Source organism: Bactrocera tryoni, chromosome 1 (genome assembly GCF_016617805.1).
Source record: "Bactrocera tryoni isolate S06 chromosome 1, CSIRO_BtryS06_freeze2, whole genome shotgun sequence".
NCBI classification, from domain to species: Eukaryota; Metazoa; Arthropoda; class Insecta; order Diptera; family Tephritidae; genus Bactrocera; species Bactrocera tryoni.
Genome location: NC_052499.1, coordinates 45,663,906 through 45,685,369, shown reverse-complemented (window position 1 = coordinate 45,685,369; position 21,464 = coordinate 45,663,906). Strand labels below are relative to the sequence as shown.

Genomic DNA, 21,464 nt, shown 5'->3' with positions numbered 1-21,464 from the left:
ACCTGTTGCCAAGAGTTATTCTGCGTTGGACTTCGAGGGTGACATTGTTGTTGGTATTAATACTGGTTTCAATATGGACGAAATTATCTACGACTTCGAAGTTATGACTCCCCCTGCAGGGTATGGGGGACCCCTTGGGTTCGGGGGGGAAACCGAATATACCCGTGGTAAGGCATGCCTGTCGTAAGAGGCGACTAAGATCCTGGCCACCAGTCCAGAGCTGTATGGAAGCTCAACTGGTTGTAGCTTCGGTTACGAGGTCTGACCGGAGACTTAATTCTGATACCACGGGGAGAAGTAGTCCTTGAAGGTAACTCCAATCTGCTCATTGGGTTTGGCCCTTTGTGGAGATTCGTGGTGGTTGTGGTTGAAACCCAAATCGCGGGAAGAACTGACCTTGTCAGTTGAATGTGGAGTTGCATTGCAACCGGGTGCCGGACCCAAAGTACAGCAGAGGTTTTAGATGGGCCTCGAACCCTACCAAGGTGGTTAGTGTGTCCATGCCTCACTTCCAATTGGTACTGAAAATGCTTAGCATTCTCAGGGCGCTGATCAACGCATTAATTTGATCCGCTGTGCTTTTGAGCGCCGTGGAGTAAGGCTGTCGTCAGCAGGTACCTACGTAAAACATTTCGGTTGTTGTCAACAGTGACGTCGCGACTGCGATGACTGTTTGGTTGATAATAGGAGTTATTTCGTCTTGTCCTCGTTCACAACCAGAGCCATTTGCTTTGCTTCCTTGTTCAGTCTGGAGAAAGCAGAACTCATTTATAATAGTTTATTTCTCGTATCAAGTTTGTGCTGTCTATAATATAAACTACACATTGATACACCCTGCACATACTACTTGGTTATACACATTTTTACATATTTATTAGACATTAAAAAAACTAAAATTTTCATAAATGTTTAAATGCTTATTTCGAGTTCAATAAAAATAAGTTGTTTATACATATCGTCACATAAAATGCAATATATCGTATCATCGCAAAATTCAAAATTGAGCTTTTTGTTGCCTACGATTCACTACATCTTATTATCTATGTATGTATATTTATCCATAAAATTTTAACTTTCGCTAACAGATATAACCAATATATAACCATTTTATAACCGAAACTCCAAATTTTGTTTCAATATGAGTGATTTATATCGTTTTTCCTTCGCCTGCAATTTTATGAAAAGTGATGTTACGTTTTTTAAACTTTAAGGCAAAAACTTTAAGGCACATATTCATTAAAATTAATATTTTTTATTTGCTTGCAACTGTTTGTTTTTACTTTTCATGCGTTTTTGTAACCGAATTTTTCAATCTAGCCTAAGTTTTAAACTGCAAGAACACACACGATTTTTTCACGTATTTAGTTCACTTTGTAAAAAAATTAAATATATTGCCGTTATATGTTTAAGAATCAAATTAAAACTCGTCTAATGTTGCATAAAGGTTGACACAAATATTTAAACGTATGCAATTAAATCCGTCCTCAAATTGCTTTGAAATCGCTTTCCCGCTAATATTTGTAAATTTGTTTGTGTATGTCGCCTGTGGCTCCAACAATTTCATTTCGCTTTCATATTTCGTTCGCATAAATATTTTTCGCCTAAAGCATAATTCATTTCAAAATTAAAAATTTATACGAAATTCAAATATTGTTGTTGTGTTTTCAAAAAATATTCAAAATAATATAGTAAATTATGCTGAAATTGTATGTAAATTTTTTCTATGTGGTAATTGTGTTCTACTTTGGTTCTAAAAGGATTCTTTTATGTTTTTGTTTCGTTTTTTCTTGTTTTCTCAAAAACGAAAAAAACGTGTCTTTTTCCTGTAAAAATGCTAAATGCCAAACTACTACTACTACTACTGTACTACTACTCTCTATTTACCAATAAAATTAACTAAAGTTTGCATACTGCACGGATATTGTAAGTCTCACTCGAAACCGTCATATATATACATATATATATATATATATATATATATTAATGTATATTTATTTATATGATACTGTATTTATGTATGTATATGAAATATTCTTACTCTTTCTATCGACATACAAGTGAATTCTTTCTTTCTCTCTCTATCTTTCCAAATTTCGTAAAATTACATATGCGCCTTAGAATATGCTATATCAAAATTGTTATACTTGCCAGAGCTGCATTTAATATGAGTTTCCGTTTTGCACTACAATTGAATTTCATTCGAATTTGCAGACAATGTTCATCCAAAAATGCGATTCAGTCTCTCACCACCACCATCATCCAAGTCCGCTTCCGTCATAACATCGCCCACCAACATGCAGGCCAATTACGCACAAAGCAATTACAATGAACCACGTGCTTCCGGCGTTGGCGCCCGAAGTGACGATGATATCTCGCCCGCCAAAGCCACGCCAGCAGCAGCAGCAGCAACAGTCGCTGCAGCGCCAGCTAAGCACGATGTAGACGATGAGGCGGCATCCGACTACAATCAATGGTTGCATGCCATGAAGCTGGTGGCGCGCTTGCCAGGCGGCATGCCACCGGAATTTAGATGCAAGGTAAGCTATAGTCGCATGCGATTGTGGGTCAACCCACTGGGCCGGAAATATTTATGTAATTGTTTTTTAATTGAACTTTTTCTTTTTGCATGCTGTCGCACTTACACTTTACCTTCCTAGTTGTGGCTATCGCTGGCAGATAAATATTTGAAATCGAAGAATGTAGACTGGGCCAAAGAGGAGGAGAAATGTTTCTGCGAGAAGTGGCGCGAAGATGACGAAGAGCTGGGCATACAAATTGTCAAGGTAAGTAGTTTGTACATGTGAAAACTAGTACACTTTAAGTGAAATGTCTGCTGAGCTTTTAGAAAACCTACTTTTTTCTGCAGGATTTGCACCGTACCGGCTCGAATCTGTGCACCGGTCCGGCTGGTTCGATCAATCAGGCCAAATTGAAGCGTATACTTTTGGGTTATGCGCGTTACAATCCAGAAGTTGGTTACTGTCAGGTAATTTACATCAACCATCAAATTACCTGACCCTTTTTCATATTTCACCGCCGTTCAGGGTTTCAATATGCTTGGCGCGCTGATATTGCAAGTAATGGAGAAGGAGGAAGCCGAATCCATGAAGGTGATGATCTATTTGGTTGAAGGCGTGTTACCGCCTGGCTACTTTCATGGTTCCATGGGTGGCTTGCAGGCCGATATGGCGGTATTTCGCGAGCTGATGCAGACGAAATTACCGCGTCTGGCAAAACATTTGCAAAAGCTACAGGGTCCCAGTGAAAACGCTTTCGAGCCGCCGTTAACGAATGTCTTTACTATGCAATGGTTTCTAACGATGTTTTGCACCTGCTTGCCAATGAGCTGTGTGCTCCGTGTCTGGGATCTTGTGCTCATCGAAGGTAGTGACGTGCTGCTACGCACAGCGCTGGTACTATGGAGCCTGTTAGAAGAGTGAGTACCTTGAGTAGAATGAGTGAGTAAAGTATCGAACACTTCCCTTCATTACAGCCGCGTGCTGAGTACACGCACAGCTGATGACTTTTATGGCAAAATGGGTTCCTTCTCGAGCGAGTTGCTTAATGGACATCTGATTGATTCGAATGGTTTGATTGAGAAGGTGGTGCAGCTTGGTCCGATACCGGATATACAGAAATTGCGCGACAAGCACCTATACAACATAACTCCGCTGCACCACAAACAAGGATTACAGTAATTTCACAGATATTGTGTGAAAGACCTAGAGCACTAAATGTATTTCTTATTTCAGATTCTATTACGACGACGAGGAGCCCGGCTCGGATGAAGAATCACGTCTGGCTGTCGCCACTGTTTGGGGTATACCTTGGGGTCGTCGCGGATCACAAGGACAAACTGCTAACGCTGCCAAGCAAGTAACCGAGAATAAAGAGCGTCTAGCTTTAGATATTTCACTGCTGAAAAAGCAATACGATCGTCTGCGCGAACGTCAACGTCAAGCACACATTATTTTAACCACCGCCTGCTCCACAGCCCGCCAGAGCGCTATCGCCACAACTTCCACACAATCCAACCAGTCCGTCACTATGAATCAACTACTTTTGGGTCGCCCTGCCATCATCACTAACAAAGGTAGACGTCCTCCACCAGGCGCTATACCACCCGCGCGTAAGCCATCTCTGCCCACAGTGCTGCACTCAAGACCACCAGAGCGGCAATTGCGTCGTGGTGAGACTTTACACTGGCGTGATGCCGATATAAGTAAACGTCGCAGAGACAGTCTAACATGGAAAGAGATTAAGGCGGATCGTGCTACATTGTTGCGTGACGGTGTGGAAGCGGTACCAAAGTCACAAAAACTTCGTTCGCGTATCGGTAAAAGCGACTCATCGTCGTACAGTGAAGAAAGCGAGGATGACGACGAAGAAGGTGGCTCGAGTACTGATACAAGTCTTTGCGATGAGGATGATCCCAATTCGGGCGCTGATAAAACACATTCCTCTTCAATAGAGAATAGTCCCAAACGGAGAGCGAAATCATCTCGTAAAGCCAAAGAACTCTCCACGAAGCTAGAAGCCCTAAATGAACCCAGTGATAGTGAGAAAGAACGTAAACGTCCTAAGTCTTGGGCACCTTCTTCAACTGAGATTCCTTTCATGCTTATGACATCAGATTCTCCAACATACAGTGGTGATGAGCAAAAGACAGCACGTTCACATCATTTCGAAGAATTGATAAAGGAGGAGGAAGATAGCTCGACGGAATGCGATCGCCTCGGTTATAAAGGTGCAACTGCGTCAGTGGATTGGTCTGACACTAAGTTCTCATCTATCGCTGGCGATTTGGCTACTACGAAGCTGGGTGCATTACATATTCAAACAGATGTCTTAGAGCTTCCTGTGATAACAAGCACAAGTCAGCTTTCTCCGATGCCAGATATAGCTGCCTATCTCAACGGTTCCAATATTAGTCCGTTGCCAACACCGAAACCACTCTTCCTCGACTCAACCAATTCTCTAGGTAGTGGTGATGATGGCGAAGAGGGTAAAAGATTTGCTGTTAGCGATGATGGTGTGACAAATCAGTATTTCGAACGTGTCAATAGTGTAGAAAGACCCACAAAGTTAGACTTGTTTTATTCGCTCAACGAAGAAGATGGCATACGTCGAGATGTTGAAGAAGTTACTGACCTAGTAGAGGTTGAGAAAAGTGATAGAACGGTAGATACAAATACAAAAGTTGTCTGTGAAAAGAGTGGTGCAGAAGATGGTATCAAAGAACTAGAAGCCACGGATGAGGACTCGCACAGACGCATGGAGCTATTAATGGATTACTCTGAAAAATCGTCAGCAGCTTTTATAGCTGAGGCGACTACTGAGTTATCCACAAGTTTAAGACAAGACACAAATAAGGATTCTCACAAAACAGCTGATTTTCGTAACACAATTCACGGGAAAGCAGAGAGTGAGGAAATATCTAGAGACACAATTAGAGATGACAATATACCTGGCGAAGCAGCTGCACAATTTGAAGAACATTCTACAAAAGTTGGCGAACGCAAGGTATATGAAGACAAGGTGAAAGCAGTAGGTCCTAAGAAATCAAATACACTGAGCAGCGCTTATAGAAAACGACGTGATCCCAGACGTATGACGTTAACACGCTCTGCAACTATCGAAATTGAAGAGCGCTTTCAGGCACTGGAACGCAGAATGAGTGAAGATAGTTTCCGAACAGACAAAATGAAGACTAACGGTGAGAATATGTTTGTTGAAGATAGCGCAAGAAAAATTCCAACATCAGCTGAGTTGGACAAAAGGTTGAGCACACTGGAGAATGAAATAAATATGGACGCGAAAGTTAAGAAAAGGTTTGCAGAAAGTAGCGAAATTAGAGATTTGTCTAAACACAAATCCACAGAACTAACGAACAGCCCTTTTACAGAATCAAAACACGTAGAAGATTCAAGCAAAAACTTGAATGAAAATTCCAAAATAGCAGACTTAGAAGTTAAACCCCTCGATACCGACATTAGTAATCGTATACCTGTTATTGTAAACTCACAGAAAACACCTGAAGATACATTGCCCAAACGAGCCAGCAATCACATACCTTCAACCACAGAACTGGAAGATCGCTATAATGCTTTGGAGAGACAGTTAAGCTCGAATGGTTTGCCAAGCAAAAGTTCAATGGATTTGCGACGAGATGATAAAGCAAATGGCAGTAAGGATATACCAACTCCACCCAATACGCCAACTGAAAGTAGGAAGCAACATTCAGAGAAAGGTGAGAGTCAAAAGAAACTGAAAAATGAAATTGAGACAGATGCAAACTTGGACAAAGAACAAGAAACTGGGGAAACCGAAAAACCACCGTTAAGGAAATTGCCGTCTACTGCCGAACTGGAAGACCGATTTAATGCGCTTGAACGAAGAATGAGTACACAAAAGTCAAGTCCCCGCAAAACAAAAAAGGAGCCACCTGACGAAGCCGACGTTGAAGAAAGACATGGCGCAAAAAAGAAACCAAAAGATGAAGATAGCGAAGTTGAAAGTGCAATTAAAGAAAAAACAAAAAATCCTAGTGATGAAGATATAAGAACAGAAGAAGTTAAAGAGAACGTGCTCTCAGCCGAACAAGTTGAATTAGAGACGAAGAGAGGTACCACAACTGAAGAAGAAGATGCAAAATTAAATGCGCAGAGTGAAGAAGAGAGTAGACTTGAGAAAAAAAATGTAAAACGTACGATAGATAATGAGGCAAAGTGCTCAAGGAAACATTCCGAAGACAAAGATAAAGAAGGTAGCGATTTAGAACGTTCGGGCCACAATGACAATTGTCAAGTAGACACTAGAACTACTACTAAAGCTACAAAAATCGATGCAAAAAAGGCAACAGACACTAATAAATTAGAAAAGCAATCAAACGGACGTGAGGGTGAACATAGTAAGGCGGTAGAAGAAAGCAAAAGCGAAGCAAAAAATGCGGGGAAAAAGTCGCCACCCAGTACGGAGGAGCTTGAGAAGCGCTTTAAAGCTTTGGAAAAACAAATGAGTAGCGCCAGCTTGCTGAGTAGCAAAGAAAAGAAAAGCTCAACAGAAAGTACAAAGACACAGGAAAATAGGAACAAAGATAGTTCACACAAATCTGCGGACACTGTCCAAGAAAAGAAAAGCTCAACGTCAACTGAAACATGTCAGACAAAGTCTGAGGTAAAAGAAAGTCCACCAAAAACAGAAAAGATTGTGGAAAAGCCTAACACAGAATTATCAACAAAATCTGAAAAAGCAAAGTCGAAGAATATCGAGAAGAAGAAAACTGCAACACAGTCCAAAGAACCAAAGGCACAAATTCAATTAGGACAAAACAAAGATATATCAAATTCCGAACCAACAAGAGATGTTAACGCAATAAAAAGCTTTGAGGAAAAGTGTAAGCAAGTCAACAGGGAGTTAACTAAGCAGGATGGGGCAGACCTCGAAGACACACAAAACAAAGTAAAGACACCAGATCCTAAGCTAATTGAGGCCTTTAATGAAAAGTGTAAGGAGGTCAACGAAGCACTAACGAAAACTGCTGAAACGATAGAAGTCCAGGTAGAAAGTGGAGAAAGTAGCAAGACTCTTAATGTGAAAAGTAAACGTCGCGCCTCTGAACCGCCATCTACAGAAGACTTAGAAAAACGTTACGAATCCTTAAAAAGGCGAATGAGCACCAAATCGATAGCTGAAAAAGAGCACAACGTAAAAGTAAAATCTGAAACAGTTGTAGAGGAAGAGTCACACGAATCACCAGAAGTCAGGGTTATCACCAAGGAGGCGAAGAGGAAGTCTTCGGAACCGCCAAGCACTGAAGATTTGGAAAGTCGATACGAGGCACTACAACGGCGAACAAGTGAGCAAAACGCACAAAGAGTCGAAAAGGAACAAGAAACAGAGAAACGAGAAGAGAAAGCAACATATGAAAAGACAACGAAATCTACGAATAAAGAGAAACTGACCAATGCACAAGATGATGAACAAAAAACCGCAGTAGTTGACACAAAGGTGTCCTCTAACATACCCATTGCGCCACCTATGCCATTAAAAGATTCAACAGAAACACCATTCAATGACGAACAACACCGCGCGCTCATAGAGGAGTTCCAGAGTAAAATTAAGGTACAGCCCAATGGTGACAATCTAAAACCGAGCGACATTAATCCAAATCGCCGAATAATACCAGAACGACAACGAGCATCGCCGTTCGATGGAACCTCGGAAGCACATGCAAACACCGCTTTCTTTAGATCGGAGAATTACGAACCCTGGTACCATCAATCATACAAAATGGTTCGTCGTTTCTCCGATTTACCATCAAGAGCTGATCTTGAGAATCGTTTACAATTTTTGGAAAGACAATTGATCATGAAATTCTACAAGCAGCGCTGTGCAAGTGATTCCGAAGTGGCATCGAGGAAACAATTCGCCGATTTGAAGAGCCAGTCCGCAGACGACGAAGTACCCACCACATCCACACGTGCTCAACAGCAAACAGCCGATGATTTGGAGAGGCGTGTTTTAGCACTGGAAAAGCAGTATAGTGAAAATAGCCTCAAATTGCTAGAAGCCGTACGAATTAAGGAACAGCAAGCAGCTGTTGAGACAGACTCACCACGGCGACTCAGCACAGAGACTGTTGATGCGACCGGTAAAGAACTCGTGCGCTATGTCGGCGAACTCGAAGACTCTGGTGCCCTCAAACCGATCAATATAAGTATTAATATTAAAATGATGCTTAAGCGTAATGAGGACACTGACACGAGTACTAAGCCCAAAGATAACCTCCCGACAGCTGCCGAATTAGAAAAGCGACTCGAAGTGCTAGAACAGCAACTAAAGTTGTCCAGGTCACGACGTGAGGGTAGCATCGACCAATCTAATGCTGATGCAGCGCAGGAATTGAAGAAATCCGTAGAGATATCAGATAAAGCCGAACCCAAAGAAAAGGCTAATGTTGAAGTTGTAAAAGAAACGCCTGAAATTAAAAAGGTTGTAAAAGAAGTGTTAAATGAGGAATGCAAAAGTGACAGTAAAGTTGCAGAGAATGGAAACACTAAGAAAGCTGACAAGAAAAAGAGCCAGACAGAAGCTAATGATCCAGAGATTTTAAGTAATAAGAAAGATGACAAAGAAAAAAGTCAGGCAATAGCCAGCGCTTCAGAAAATGTAAATAAGAAAACAGAAGATAGAGAAAAGGGTCAAGTAAAAACTGATGCTTCAAAAGCTGAGAAGACATTAGAGAATCAACAAATTGCACGTTCAAATAAAGAATGTATTGATAACAAGGGAAAACCTAATGATAAAGATACAAGCAATACGAACTCAATACCTCAGCAAGTTGACGAGCACATTGACAATAAGACGCAGAGCTTGTCAAAAGAAGAAAAACCAACCGAGGAAATCGTTCGTGAGAAAGACGTTCTTGCAAAGGAGATACAGCACGAGAGCAGTAAGGAAACGGAAAAAGATAAAGAGCACTCAGCGGTACAACAAGATTTCAACAAAGAAAAGCAGGATGATAGCAAAGTTCCAAAAGAAGGAATTGAGACTCATGAAGCCACGAAGTGTATAAGCGCTCCCACACAAACTGCCATACAAGTTGGAACATCCAATCCCAACAATAAAACGATGGTATTGTTACTCGATAACGAACCTAAGGCTGTTAAAGTTCGACGATTGACACGCGCTAACACAGAGGAGTTAGAGAACTTATTTCAGGCGCTCGAAAAACAATTAAATGATCGCAATCTTATTAAATCTGAGGATGGCAAACTGATGCGAGCTGCCAAAAAGTCGGATGAGCCGACGTCAGAAGAATGTAAAGCGATAACTCAGCTCTCGAAAGAAATAGAAGATTTTACCAAATCAGATAAATCAGCAAAAGAAGAGGAAATAACCCCTAAAAAAGCTGCTGATGTATCCAAAACACCGACTGAGGACTACGATTGGGGAACCGACCCCGTAAAACGACATTTGAAACGTAAAACAGCACATCTTCCATCAACCAAAGAGTTAGAAGCGCGTTTCAGATCACTGGAGCGACAAATAAAACTGCTTGAAGATGTGGAAAAAATCGACGTCGAGCAACGTTTAAATGAAATTGAGCGCAAAATCAAAATGCAGTACTCATTGTCGCATGAGAAAGATTTGACGAAGTTCTTAGAGCTCTGTGAAGGCAAGAATCTGGACGAACTGCCCGAAGCTATATCAGCTGCACGTGATAGATATCAGCCAGACGAAGGCGGTGCTACTAGAACACCTACACCTAAGAAAGATCGTTCACCATACACTTCTCCTTCGCGAAATAAGGAAAAGACACCTTACACATCACCTGCGCACACACCGCACGAATCCCGAAGTCCCAAAAGACATACCTCGCCCGGACGTGTTAGATATGAAGATATAAATGCATCAGGCAGTAAAAGTCCCAAACGTCGTGCTTCGCCTGGACATGTTCGATATGAAGAACCAAATATACCATCGACAGAAGATCTTGAATACCGTTTTAGAGCTTTGGAATTGCCCAGATCCAAATCGAGAGAATCGTTGAATAGCAAATCAACAAGAAATGTCGGAGAATCTAAGAAATCACTTATACATCCATTGGAAATGTTGCTCGATCCCAGCCCCGATGAGGATGCCATACCAACAACCGGCGAATTAGAGCACCGAATACGTGTACTGGATGATAAAAGAAAAACAACTTCACCTTCTCGACGAACACGTTCACGCTCGCCAACCATTGAAGATATCAAAAATAGAAAATTAGCTGAAGAACAGCAACCGCGAACGCCAATACATAATTTGGAAAAGCTTGTAGCTTCACCAACTAAAAGAGAATTACCTACCGCCGACGAATTAGAAGCACGTATGCGTGCACTAGAAGAAGAACATTGCTTCGATTTTAAAATGCAGAAATCATACCAGGAATTCAATCGAAAATTAAAGGATGCCGTGTCCCCATCACTTTCCTTTGAAGAATTCAAAACATCAAAATCACGGGAAGAAAGTCCCAGACGTGGCGAAGCTAATCGCTCAACTACACCGAAATCTGCGCTACGAGACACCGCCAGCAGTTATGAGGATGTACCATATAGATCTACCAGTCCCAAGGCCATACGATTCCGTGACGAAGAAGCTGATTATGTGCCTTGTATGCCGTATAGACCCAAATCGCGTACTGACATACGTGATGTCACTGGACGAATGGTGGGCACCATTAATTCTGGCGCTTTAGAACAAATTGAAGAAAATTCTAAATACCTTCAACGTATTCTTAAGCAGACTCTTACAGATTCATGCAGCAGCATAAATGCTATCGGACACACGACGGAAGGACTTGATGAGTTCGGCAGTCGACTTATGAGGGTGAGTTATAACTACGTAACACTTATAGTTAGATCCCTAACCAATTTTGTTATTGTGTTGCTGTAGGAGACTTCACCGCTACAACGTACCGGCAGTCACACCGGCGTACCGCTGCGAACAAATGACAATATCAACGAGCGCTTGGATTCCATAAAGAATACGATCAAGTCCATCGACACGTTGTGTGAAGAGAAACCATATCGCAAGGAACGTTGTCAGCGTTACATTGATTCACTGTTTTCCGACTCGATACACTTCGCCAGCAAGAAGACCTCGCTAGAAGATCTCTCACGCTCAGAGAGCCGAGCGCGCGAATATGGACCCTCCATACGTGTCTCAGATCACAGCCAAAGGCATTCGGACTATTTATATGGACGTACGACGGGTTCGGCGGACTCCATACGTTCGACGAGTCCGTTGCGCGCTGCCAGTCCGTTGCATCATCGTTCAAATCGGGATATACGACGCGAAATTTCACCACGCCGGCGACGCGAGGAAGAGCGCGCAGAATACGAGAGTAGGGTAAGACGTGAAAATATGTTGCCAAATTATTATTTATTTGATAATCATAGAGATGTAAGTAGTAGTAGTTTAATTAAGTTTCATAAAGTAGATAGACAACTAGACACATACAAATATGATGATAGAGACAGATCAAGTTCACGATCGGCCTCCAGATCGCCGTTGAGATCGCCGTATGGATCGAGGGAGACGATGATGACGACAGAAAGGATGTTGCACGACAACACCAAAGCCAGCACACTACAACACAACACTAACACCAACCACAGCTGCCCCGACAACGACCGCTACAATACAAAAACACCAAACGATAAAAATTTCGAATTGGATTTGGACAGACAGCAAGCGTATACAATGCATCATCACACTACGGACAAGCTGCTGGGTCTCGATCCACTTAAACGCTCCATCACACCCGTCTATGCGCCCGGACGACTCGATATACGTCACACCACCGTAACGTCGACCTTCTACGATCGTTTGTTGGCGGAAAAAGAGATTGAGCGAAAATTTTCTCGGCCATCTAGTCGTTCGCCCATCGTTTCACCTTCGGTTACGTCGAAAAGTTATGTCGACTTAGCCAGTGCAAGCGCAAAGGCTCTATATCAAGACAAATCTCCAACAGCTGCGGTAACAATGCGTTTAGATAGGTCCACTGGCTTATCCAGCTTCTGCAATACAGAAAAAACACAACACTATCGTAATTCGATGACCGGCAGTTATCCAAGTAGCGCTTATAGCGCCACCTACCAGACAAACCTTTCGAACAGCAACACGACTACCCCGAAATTTAGTACCAACACCGACACCCATACCAACATCACCACCAACAATTGTACTACTGCTACACTAAATTCGGCCACAACAACCACAGGTAATTCAAGCACTTATTCGTACGAAAGCACTAAGCTCACGCGGTTCCCTCGGGTAACCGAACCTACTAATATGGACTTACGCATACAAAGTTGTGATAATATACTGATGCAATTGAAATCTGCTTCTATAACTGCAGCTGGGGTAGGGTATATGAGTAACATCACAACAACTACTACAACAACAGCAATAACTGCAAATACGACCGGGACGCCGACAACAACGACTGAGATCACGACCAATTATCGAATTGGTGGTCTGAGCGGTAATACAACTAACTACACCACTAACTTCACCTCAACACCAGCTACAGCAACAACAATTACCAATTTTTCCTTCTCCTCTATGAACATCACAAATACGCCTATAACTACAACAACAGCAACAGTATCAAACTTGAACAGCAAGCATAGTTTCACAATGCTGGACAGATCAACAACAACAACAATACCAACAACAACATTATTTAGTACTGAAACAGCGACAATGACGACCACAACAACAGCAAATACTTACAATTTGTATAATCTGACGACGACGACGACTCCAACGACAGCTATGACCACAACAAGAACAACAATAAACACCACAGCTGTTGGCAGTGAAAACACCAACAAATTCATCACAAATAATTCGTCTCCATCATTTCTGTCCTACAACGCGACTAGTGGCGGCAACCTATACACGAGTAATACACCCCTGGGTATGGCTCTACCAACAATGCAACCAACTTCCGTTACAACAACATTCGCCTCATTGGGCCTTTACACTAGTAATTTAAATAGCTACAACAATAATAACAACAACATTGGCAGCAACAACAGCCACTTGAATTAGTACAACAACAGCAACAAAAACAATTTGAATGAAGTGAAAAAAGAAACTATAAAGACCCTTGGAGTTAACCGAGCTGCCTAAATATATAAAACAAAATAAAAAGAAACCCGAAAAAATAACTGATTGTAGTGTGTAGTGTAGGTAAGCAAGAAAGTGCTGAATGCTGTGTGTCTGTAGTTGAATTGAGAGAAGAAATCTTGTTAACAAGTTTTTAGCGTCGGAGCAAAGTAAGATAGAAATTATATTTACATACATACAAACATAAAAGTAGTTATACATACGTATACTGTAGTGCGAAGGAACTTGTAATCAAATCTAGTTTCGGAAAATCAATAGAGCGTTTACTTATTTGTAGCAGTAAGATAGGGCCGATAATGCCGGAATAATTAATGCAGTCGGAATTGGATAACTCAAGCGGAAAACTACATAAAGAATACATGACTAACATCTCTTAGCAATCCTAGGTCCTTTATAACAACGAGTATGTCGAAAATCTATTGAAACATGAACTCTTTTTAAAGCCAAAGACCTTTCCGACACATTTTTCTAGGATAAGGGAATCAAGACACGAGCAAGTAAAGAATATATAAGTACTTTTAAGAACCGTTCAGTACTTTCGAAGAAGGATTTTCCAAAAGTAGATTGTGATCATATGACACGGTATTGCTAGGACCACAAAATCTTTCAACTTTTCCATGAACCTCAGGCTCTGGGATTTGTTTCCAATGAGCATTCTGTTGAGCTATCGGGAAAAGGTAGTTCGGGGTCAGATCCCGAGAACAAGTTAGAAGAGGAAGGAATTCGTGGCATAGATGATATCTTTTCAACGCGGAAAGATAGCTTATGGTCATAGCCGGAGAACTAGTTAGAATAGTAAGGAATTCTTAGCTCAAATCACGCATCGGTGATTTCTTCCCATTGCATTCCGTTGAGGTCTATCGGGAAAAGGTAGTTCGGGGTCAGATCCCGAGAACAAGTTAGAAGAGGAAGAAATTCGTGGCATAGATGATAGCTTTTGAACGCGGAAAGATAGCTTGTGGTCGGATTCGGAGAAGAAATTAGAAGAGGATGGAATTCTAAGCTCAAATCATGCATTTTATCTTCGCTGTCATTGTGTTGACAAAACAGTACGTTCTTCCCTTTCAAATAAGATAATTTTATGCGATTTCCTTCGTTGAACATCCCAATTATTGTTATACAACAAGAATTGTTATTAAAATACGTATATTCGTTAAAAATTGTCCCTTGTACATGCGAAAATATAAAACCAGCAGTCATCTAACTTTTTTTAATTGGGATTTGGCTCGGATTCTTTGATGAATTAACTCGGGTTCTCAAATGACCTTAAATTAAAGTGGAGTGAAATTAAGCAGTTATGTTTCATTTTTTCTGATTGTTTACAATAGAACCAAACCAAACAGCACTCAAAAACTTCAATTCGTTGTTACTTGCATTCGATTGTGAGTGAGCTGACGTAGCTCTCACTTTAAATAGAATTAAGCAGACAACAACTGTCTTTGATAACTTAGGAGTGTCAGCTGTCGGGACCCACTTCATATTACTTTCGTCTAAAATCGTTTCGAGGATCTTTTTGACGTTTCTTTCATACCAGCTCTTTTTATCGACGTTTTCCATGCACATATAACCAGGGGACTTACGAATGCCTGCTCTTTTCCAATATTCTGTATGTTTTCAAACTCTTTCGCCCCCTCTTTTGTTTGAGTTATCCAATTTCGGATATCAAAAGAATCTTTGCACTTAGAAAACTCAGTAGCTTAACCTGAGTACATGAATAATCGCCTTGCACGAGTTTTAGGAAAGTAACCGCTTTTTAAAAATATATAGCTAGGGCAACAATGAGTGATACACACATAAACGAGAAATGTTGGCTTGTAAAAAAGGGTAGTGAAGACACACGCTTAGCATCACAAGGAAATTTTATACTCGACTTTATGTCTCAAAGAAATGATAATTTTACATTTAGTATGCAGTGTTTTACCCAAAAATTTGTTGACTATGGGACAAATGTGGATAAATTGTACTTAATTTTAAAGGTTTTAGAAAATGGGCGACAGTAATAAGTCTCTTGTTAACAGAGGTTTCAATATTTAAAACAAATGTGTTAATTTGATGTACTTTTCATAAAATTTTAACTAATTCTAAACGTCTTAACTTTCATACTCGATTTGTTTTCAAATTTTCAACAGTCATTTTCATGAATTTCCTTTACTGGAAAAGCATTTTTGTGATAAAGTGCTTACATAGCTGTAATTCTTCAAAATTCAATTAAATATGTACTACTTTGTGAACTCTATTTATGTAACAAAATATTAAAAAAAATTTAGCCTTACATCATAAGAGTAATTACGAAAAATATAATAATTATATAATATTTGAAGTAAACTTTTCAAATAACTATATTTTAAGGAATTTTCGGAGTTTTCCATTGCAATGAAATAAGCGAATTTGAAATGATAAGCGATCTTTATTTAAATAAATTATCATTTTCATATAAATGTTTTAGCAATTTGCCTTTAAATTAAAACAAATTAATTAACTTTATTTTGATCGTTTTTTAACTTATTCAATCTTCGTATCGTTTCTAAATTGAAGCTTCAAGATTTGCATTTCTTCACGCTTTGAATATCAACGCGTATTCCCACTTTAAGTTAGGTTAGATTAGTCTGGCAGGCTAATGAGCCAAGCATCGACCAGTTTGGGATCTCAGTGTTGCCTGATGGCGTTACGAGGTCCATGGAAAGTAATCATTCTGCAAGATGTCAGCGCTTAAAGTAAATTTCAACAAAATGTCGGTCACGTTTTCGAATGACAACCGTCACCACTCTTTGCAATCTCATTAATTATTTTATTGCGCTCGATGCCGCACTTCCTTTAGGATGCCAGCGCTTGACGCGAATTTCAACAGATTCTACGGCTTCACAACTGATACCTCTTCCAGTGTCTTATACCATAAGCCAAGCCAAGCCCCGCGGCTTTTCCAATAGCAAAGACCTCTGCTTGAAACATACTGCAGTGGTCCGGCAGCTTAAAATGCTACCTTAATTCTAATTCCAGGCTGTATATCATCGCTTCAACTGCGTCCTCTATTCTCGAGATCACGAATTTGAATTTCAGGCTTCAAAGAGTCGGTTAACATGGCACGACAACGGTCGCCATTAACTGTTACGTTCTCACCGACATCATTTTTGAATAAATATGGATTGATGATTCCGCCGGCCTACAAACCACACCAAACAGTTGTTTTTTCCTGGATAAAATGACAGATTGTGAATCTCTTCAAGTTGCTGTTCGGCTCAAATGCGGAAATTTTATTTGTTTACCCATTGAAACAGAAATGGGGCTCATCGCTGAACAAAATTTGGCTCGAAAACGTCGGATCTTCCTGGAACTTTTCAAAAGCCCATAGAGCGAAGCGATGTCGCTTGGAAAGGTCGAGTGGCTTTAGTTCTTGCACAAGCTGTATTTGATACGCTTTCAATTTAATATCTCTAAGTAATATGCGCCAAGTCGATTCATACGTCAGTACGCTACGAACGACGCCGAATCGATTCTCCACGGTCTTCATCTCTTCGGTATATTCTGTCGAATATTATCCTATAATGTGTTTCGAGGTGGTGATGGTGTTACGAATAGTACGCTCAGTAGGTCGATTATGTGGACCACAAGTTGAGAAAAACGAGCGAAACTCATTTTTTACAGAACGTGAATTTTCATAACAAAATTTAACGATTTCTAAACATTGTTCAGGTGTAAGTCTTTCCATGTAGAAATGCTTTCGCTTTGATCAAGAAAGAAAAAATATTTTTCGACAATTTTGTTCCGTTACTTCTTTTGAAATGCGGTTGGCAGAAGAAATAACGGTTCGTGACGTCATGAAAGAACGGAAAAAAGGTTTTAGTTTACAAATAATTTAGTCCAAAGCTTCATGTTCGAAAGAATAAGAAAACGCCAAAACAAAATTTTACTCTCAATTGGGGATGACGACCGTTGACATTCGTAAGGGTTAAGAAACGCAGAGTTTGCAGTTCAATTTTTTATTGAAATATTTTCTTTGAAGAAATATTATGTCTTTAATGAAAACGATTTCAATTATTTGAAAACTTTAAATAATGTATAACCATTACTTTTTAAGTTGTTTACATAACAGGAAGAAAAATTCACTCCAAAAAGGTGCTGAAAAGGTTTGTCATTCTCATGCGATTCCTTCTACGGTCTAGAAACTAGCAAACTAGGATATTAAATTATTGAAAAGTGAACCATCATGAACACCGCTATAAATTTTCACCTGAGTAAATAGAAAACTACACACACACACACTTCTGAAGCCCTAAAATTATACTGACAATTATAAAGCAATAATGATAGAAATATTTAAAAATCGTGGAGCTACAGTTAGCAGTCGAGAAACAGCAATAAGTTAGTCTAATTATATAGACAGTTAAGTACTAGATAATCGCGCACCAACATTACTCTACTTCCTCACCCTCCAAATCTTCTTTAACTGCACGCATTTTAGCACTCATATACATAGCAAATATATAACTGTATTTACATATATAATACTAAACTTATATAATTGATTTAAAATCAATAAAATTTTTCGAAATTTTGCACCTGAAAACTGGTTGGGCCTAGAAGCATAGCACCACTTGCAACATACCTCATATATTCATACATACAAGCATACATACCTACATATGTATATGCTTAGTGAGCAACTTACTTGCGAATAGATATAGAAAATACTATACCAAAAACTCTTTGCTAGCACTAAAAATAAATTTTAAGCAATCTAACTACTAATACTACACAATTAAAAAAATTAATATTCAAATAAATTTCTAGAACTCTTACTTGCCTTTCTCGCTCGGTATTTAATGTAATGCGTTTGAAGTTTCCTGTTATACACAAATACCAACATCCTTACATAGTTCAGTGGTTTTTTTGAAAGTCTCGCAAAGCGCTTATCTAACTAATAACTGAAAGTATTTAAAATTTATTAAAAATACTTGAGTAATGTGTTTTGCGAATATTTAAAAAAATGCTCAACTTCAGTAATCAAATACAGCATTAAATTTCAAAATATTGTTCAAAGACCCAATTAAATGTTAATGACTGAATTTCCATATATATGTAGTAATTATAGAAACAATTACAATAAAAAAAACGCATATATATATTATATATTGTATTAAATTATTAATTAGTTAAATATTTTGGACATAATGTGAAATTTACATATAGTAATGATATATTTATAATTACAGTTATGAAATGAAATAAGATATTTAATCAAGCATACAGAAAACTTCGTTTCGAATAGTATATACATATAAGCGATAAGCTGGAGAAATGTCAAAATTCCAAAAGAAAAATTAAAAAATTATGTATATGAAACTAAAAAAAGCCATAAAAATCATCCTAAAAAATATATAAATAAATATTAAAAATTAAAAATTAAAAAATATATAAAAAAATTAACAAATATATAAGTATATATATAACATTAAAAAAATAATAATAAATAAAAATTAAAAATATACAAACAACTAAAATCGAAGCGAATTCACCACAACAAAAAAAAATTTATTATATACAATAATATTTTGCGTGTGTGTGAGTATTAGTGCAATGCAAGTAGGTATATTAAATATACAAAAGCAAAATTTTAGTTAAATTTAAGCTGCAACAGATGAAACATATATTTATAGCATAAAAATATTGAAATAAATATATAAATGTATGTATAATGAAGTTTGCTTAAGTTAATTAAATTGTTTTAGTGTTAACAAAAAAAAAAACAACGCGGCGAAAAAATATATTTAATATATATATAAATATGTTGTTAATTTATATGTAAATTGAAATTACAATTTTTCATATGTTTTTTATAGTTCTATAAAATTTAGTTCAAATTAATTTAAAAAACCAAAAAAAAAATATTATAAACTATTGCAACAATTAAAGTTAAAAACATGCAATTTTCGGAATATTTAATAGCTCTGCTATGCGTTATGTATATGTATGTATCATGTTGTATAGTTACATAAATTTATTTTGTTATTTAGTTTGTGTAATTTGTTTATTTGTTAAGGCATTAAGTATAATTATATCGATAATAATAACAAAGAAAGCCAATAAAAGCGCATTAAATAAAAATTATTAAACAAAACTTTTACTTTGACTTTTACTCCAACTCGTACGTAAAGAAAGTTTTGTTCGGCTTGAACCAAAGAGGATAGGCACGAAACTGTGATATGTAAAGGAAATGAACTGTCAAACTTTCAAAATAACTGTAAAGCCTTTCGCTTTTTCATATATGCCCTTAAAAGCTGGTGTATTTTATGTCAAATGCACTGGAAAACAAGAAAACACCTTAAAATCGGCTTCACCGAAGCTATAAAACCTTCACAGGTGGATTTCAGATAGCATATGTACTTCTTCTTCTTCAGCCCAGAGCTGTAGTATTTTCATCCATTAGTTTTGCAATGCTGTGAAGGCTTAGCCACCGGAGTGAATGCCAGAACTCGGCGACGGAGTCATTCTCTCACGAATAATCCCACACCGAATTTGCGCTCCTATATATGACCATTTTAGTAAATGCCACAAGGACCTACTCGTCTCAGTCCCAACAACCGCTCTTCTTGAGGTGATGTCAGTCTGTACTCTTACGAGAACGTCAACTTCCAATTAAGAGACCGGACATTCCAGGTGCATGCCCTTAAATGATAATACTTAATACTCTCTCATCCGAGACAGTTGCATCCTTTTCATTGGGGGTGTTTTCGGAGAATACTTAGTCTAATACCGGAAGTCGTGAGCTGCTTGAGCCATATGCAAAACAATCGCTTCTGGCCACCCGCAAGTGAAGGGCGCTCAGAGAACCTTCCTCATTTGCCTGAACTTCTACACATGACTCCATCTTCCATAGTACTGTAATCAACAAATGAAGTTAATTTGTGTTTTTAATGTTTTTAAATTACAAATTCTTTAGTTTTTCTCAGAAATCGATTTTATCTCCTGCAGAATAATCCACGTCCAATAAAACGCCATTTTTTCTTTTTCCGTATAGACTTAAGAACCTTCTTCGATTCGGTCAACAGGTCAATTGAAAAGTACCCGGCCTACCATAGTAAAACACATCTGTTTGGCATTTTTTTTTATTCAACATTGTTGCTTTCGAGGGTGATACACTGATTATAGCGACCATTTAACTTTTCGATACCATTTTTGTCGTTCGTGTTGTATTTTGTTTTAAAATAGGTCTCAGTTTCGGCGATCCTCTCTTCATTAAACGAAATTTTTTCCCAGCGAACATTCTTTTGCGTTTTCTACGCTTTGGAGCGGATTCACAATGTGCAGTCCACTCGGAAGACTGTCGATTGAACTTCGCAGTGAAATGGTGGCACCATTTTTCATCCATTGTCAAATATCAACGCAAAAACTCGGGTTTTAGACATTGAAAATATCGACAAGTCCATTTTTGTTGTTTACAAAGGAGGTGTAACTATGAGATAATTAAACTTTTTGACAAACACGCTTGCCAACTATTATTGATAGACCTACCAACCTGGAAAACAATGTACCTGCCTTCCTGATGCCCCGCTGTTTATATATATATATTAAAATATATATATATATATATAAAATCTGAAAACGTAACCGGCCAACAGTTTACATTCAACGGAAAGCGATTTGCCAGTTCTATCTAGCCACGTTGTTTGACATAAAAAACCTTTCAGTGACATCAAGATTATACCAAAAGGAAACATCTTTATCTGATTTTGATCGGTCACTTTGAATGCAGTTAAGAATACCAAGGGATTCCTTTCGCACAC

The 21,464-nt window shown here is 38.7% G+C and overlaps 1 protein-coding gene across 5 annotated transcripts in view; it reads left to right on the top strand.

Annotated features, from left to right (window-relative positions):
* LOC120766548 (titin) overlaps positions 1-16,302 on the top strand; it is a 58,659-nt gene extending 42,357 nt beyond the window's left edge. For 2 of the 5 annotated variants that reach the window (XM_040092129.1, XM_040092130.1), the window contains exons 3-11: positions 1,903-1,923; positions 2,212-2,537; positions 2,658-2,783; positions 2,867-2,986; positions 3,045-3,436; positions 3,494-3,694; positions 3,753-11,214; positions 11,290-11,373; positions 11,440-16,302. In XM_040092129.1, coding sequence (XP_039948063.1) covers positions 1,903-1,923; positions 2,212-2,537; positions 2,658-2,783; positions 2,867-2,986; positions 3,045-3,436; positions 3,494-3,694; positions 3,753-11,214; positions 11,290-11,373; positions 11,440-13,605 — 10,898 coding nt within the window. In that variant the 3' untranslated portion in view covers positions 13,606-16,302. Of the gene's footprint in view, positions 1-1,820; positions 1,924-2,211; positions 2,538-2,657; positions 2,784-2,866; positions 2,987-3,044; positions 3,437-3,493; positions 3,695-3,752; positions 11,215-11,289; positions 11,374-11,439 lie in introns of those variants that run through there. The other 3 variants (XM_040092132.1, XM_040092131.1, XM_040092128.1) reach the window with 3 other exon arrangements.
* Positions 16,303-21,464: the final 5,162 nt, after the last annotated feature.